The sequence below is a fragment of the Hipposideros armiger genome, unplaced genomic scaffold, assembly GCF_001890085.2.
Source record: "Hipposideros armiger isolate ML-2016 unplaced genomic scaffold, ASM189008v1 scaffold_635, whole genome shotgun sequence".
In the NCBI taxonomy this organism is placed as follows: domain Eukaryota; kingdom Metazoa; phylum Chordata; class Mammalia; order Chiroptera; family Hipposideridae; genus Hipposideros; species Hipposideros armiger.
Genome location: NW_017731985.1, coordinates 580,570 through 583,610, shown reverse-complemented (window position 1 = coordinate 583,610; position 3,041 = coordinate 580,570). Strand labels below are relative to the sequence as shown.

The 3,041-nt window shown below is 32.7% G+C and overlaps 1 protein-coding gene across 4 annotated transcripts in view; it reads left to right on the top strand.

Moving 5' to 3' along the window:
- The window catches only part of NUP98 (nucleoporin 98 and 96 precursor), a 104,063-nt gene that overhangs the window by 46,013 nt on the left and 55,009 nt on the right, over positions 1-3,041 (top strand). For all 4 annotated transcript variants that reach the window (XM_019625617.1, XM_019625616.1, XM_019625618.1 and 1 more), the window contains one exon: positions 1,038-1,225. In XM_019625617.1, coding sequence (XP_019481162.1) covers positions 1,038-1,225 — 188 coding nt within the window. The remainder of the gene's footprint in view (positions 1-1,037; positions 1,226-3,041) is intronic.

Below are 3,041 nucleotides of genomic sequence, written 5' to 3'. Positions count from 1 at the left end.
GAGTAGCAATGAAAATAATTTTATGGTTGGGGGTCACCACAACATGAGGAACTGTATTAAGGGGTCGCGGCATTAGGAAGGTTGAGAACCGCTGTCAAAGGCACAGAATTTGGAAAGATCACAAAAAGATCTGGGAATATTCATTGTTGCTAAAGTATAAACAGTCTGCATTGTGAAGACAAGAATAAATTGTGACAGGTTTCATATGTTAGATGTTATTGTTTCAAGTGGTTATAAAATCCAGTCTATACTGTTTAAGAACACAAATGTATAATATCCTAAAAAGCTGTAGAAACATAGTAAAGGTGCCATCAAAATCAACCTGGAGTCTTAATCAATTTAGTTGTGTGTCTCCTCCACTAACTTGTAATATCCTCAAAAATCAGGGAAAGCAACTTTATTTTTGTTATTAGTGCTTAGTGTTTGGTTCATGGTAATTACCAATGTTTACTAAATGAAGGATAAATGTAAGCTAATATCAGTCTGTTTTTTCAGAGTGATTTGGATTACATAGAAGTTGAACATTGATTTATAGCTATGTCTCAGTTTTTCTTGAAGCATAAAATTTTTGGTTTAATTGAATAATAATTTGGCTTAGAATTTTAAAATATTTTTTCTTAAAATGAATATAAATATTGTCATCGTTTTAGAAAACGAAACTAATATAAGCTGTTCTCTTGTAAGATAAAGAGAAATGCACAAGGTATATTAATTACATGTTAGTATATTTTAATTTACAAAGCACTTCAAATGCAGTATCTTAATTACATTTTAAAACAAGTCAGATTAACAGTTGAAATGGGGGCTGGAGAGATGAGCGAAAATCAATTACAGAGAAATACAGTTACATTAACATTCACACACACAACATCTGGTGTGTTGACATCCTTGTTTTTTGGAAGCAAAGACTTCTAGAGGTATCTATCTAGTGGGCCAGTGGCAGAGATGAGGTTTGCACTCTGATCTTCTGATTTTTTAAGGCCAAAACCATACATTTAAATTAAACTAGAACTTTCCTTGATGCTTTTGTTTTTCAGAGATTGAAACCAACAAATCCAGCAGCCCAGAAGGCTCTCACTACACCTACTCATTATAAACTGACACCTCGCCCTGCCACTAGAGTTCGACCAAAGGCTTTACAAACAACAGGCACAGCCAAGTCAAATCTCTTTGATGGGCTGGATGACGATGAACCATCCTTAGCCAACGGAGCATTTATGCCCAAGTGAGTTTATTTTTGTTAACATAAATTAATGTAAAGCATTAATGTACTAAATATAAAATAATGTGTATTTATTTAAATGCATACAAATGCTATAGTTATTTTTTAATTTGAAAAATATAGAACATAACAGAAAAATAAAAATGACTTCACTCCTGAGGATAACCATAATTAACATAAAAATATTCTGATTAATATGCTTTTAGTTTTACATATAAGTGTTTTTTTGCTTTGTTTTTTGAGAGGTTAGTGCTTGCATAATTTTATTTTAAGCAGAAGACATATTTTTCTTAGAACTCTAATTGGCCAAACTGATTAAGAAGAATATTTCTATATATATTTTTTGAAATTTCCATACATACAGCTGTTGAACCAATAAAATAATCACACAATAAAAAAGGAAGAGTTTAGAAGACTTGTTGGTAAACATTAGAAAATTAACACTTAAATTATGTATTAGAGCAAATATGCCCTAGAGTATTAATATATGCATGGAAGAAAAATACACATTAATTAAACTCATTACAGTTAACATCTGGAGATGTCACTTCAGGGCATTTTAGTTCTAGGTTGCTTATTTTTCTGGCTACATATTTAGACACACCTATACATAGGCTTTTAAACAGCAAGTACTTTTCTAACCAGAAAAAAACTGGTTTTAATTTTTTTGTTTGTTTTTGTTTTTGTTTTTGTTTTGGAGAAAAAGTTGGAATTCATCACTTGTAGTTCTTTGTCATTAATATTAACTTAAAAAATTCCTTTTTTCTTTCCTTAAAACTATGTTGGGTTGCTGCTTCAGAAAAGGTTGAAAGTCCTATTTTATACATTTCTTAGATCAGAATTAGGTTATTTTGAAGGTAAATACTGTGTATAATTCATGTTTATGTCTCCAGCATTTAGCAAATTGTTCGGCACAGAGTAGATCAAAAGGTCTTGGATTCACCTGTTCAATCATCTCCCAGGGCAATTTCACCAGGTCGCCTTAGGATTTGAAAGTATGATATAGATAGAAAGGATTCAGGTGGGAAGGTATATATTTTGCTGTTAATACTACATTCCCTTCTTCGTTTCCACTTCTGTGGTGTTGCTCTCAATAGTCTTCACTTAATGTATCAGAAGCATTTTATATATTGGGTTGTTGGAAATTCATGATATATTTTTTCTCTGTTTTTTATTTCAAAAATGCGTCATGACTTTCCTGACTACCCAGTAGTTCATCTCTCCTTCCTCCTTGATTTGCTTTAATTGGTTTGCAGGAACCCCACACTCTAGTTTTCTTCCTACCTTACTGGTCACTACTTCTGTCTCCGTTGCTGGTTCCTCTGGTTCCCCATCTTTTAAAATTGAAATGATCCTGGGATTAAATGATCCTGGGCTCAGTTCTTGATCACATTTTCTTTATTCCCAAAGTGATTTAATTTAGTTTCATCATTTTAAGTATCATCTATAGTCGAAAAAAGTCAAAGGATATACATAAAAGGTCAAGGATGATTCCCAAACTTGCATCTCCAGCCTTACCCCTCTCCCAAACACTGTATTCTTATATCAAACTCTACTCAACATTTCCACTTGGATGTCTATAATAGACATTTATTTCTAAATCAACATGTCCAACACTGAACCCCTGATTTTCCACCTCAGATCTGTTCCGTCCAAAACCTTCCCTATCTCAGATAATTGCATTTTCATAATTCTAGTGGCTCAGATGAAAAACTTTGGAATTATCCTTAATTTTTTTCATACACCTCATGCCCAAGCCATCAGCAAATTACCTTTGTTCTACCTTCAGGAGTTATTACCCAGACTCTGATCATTTCTT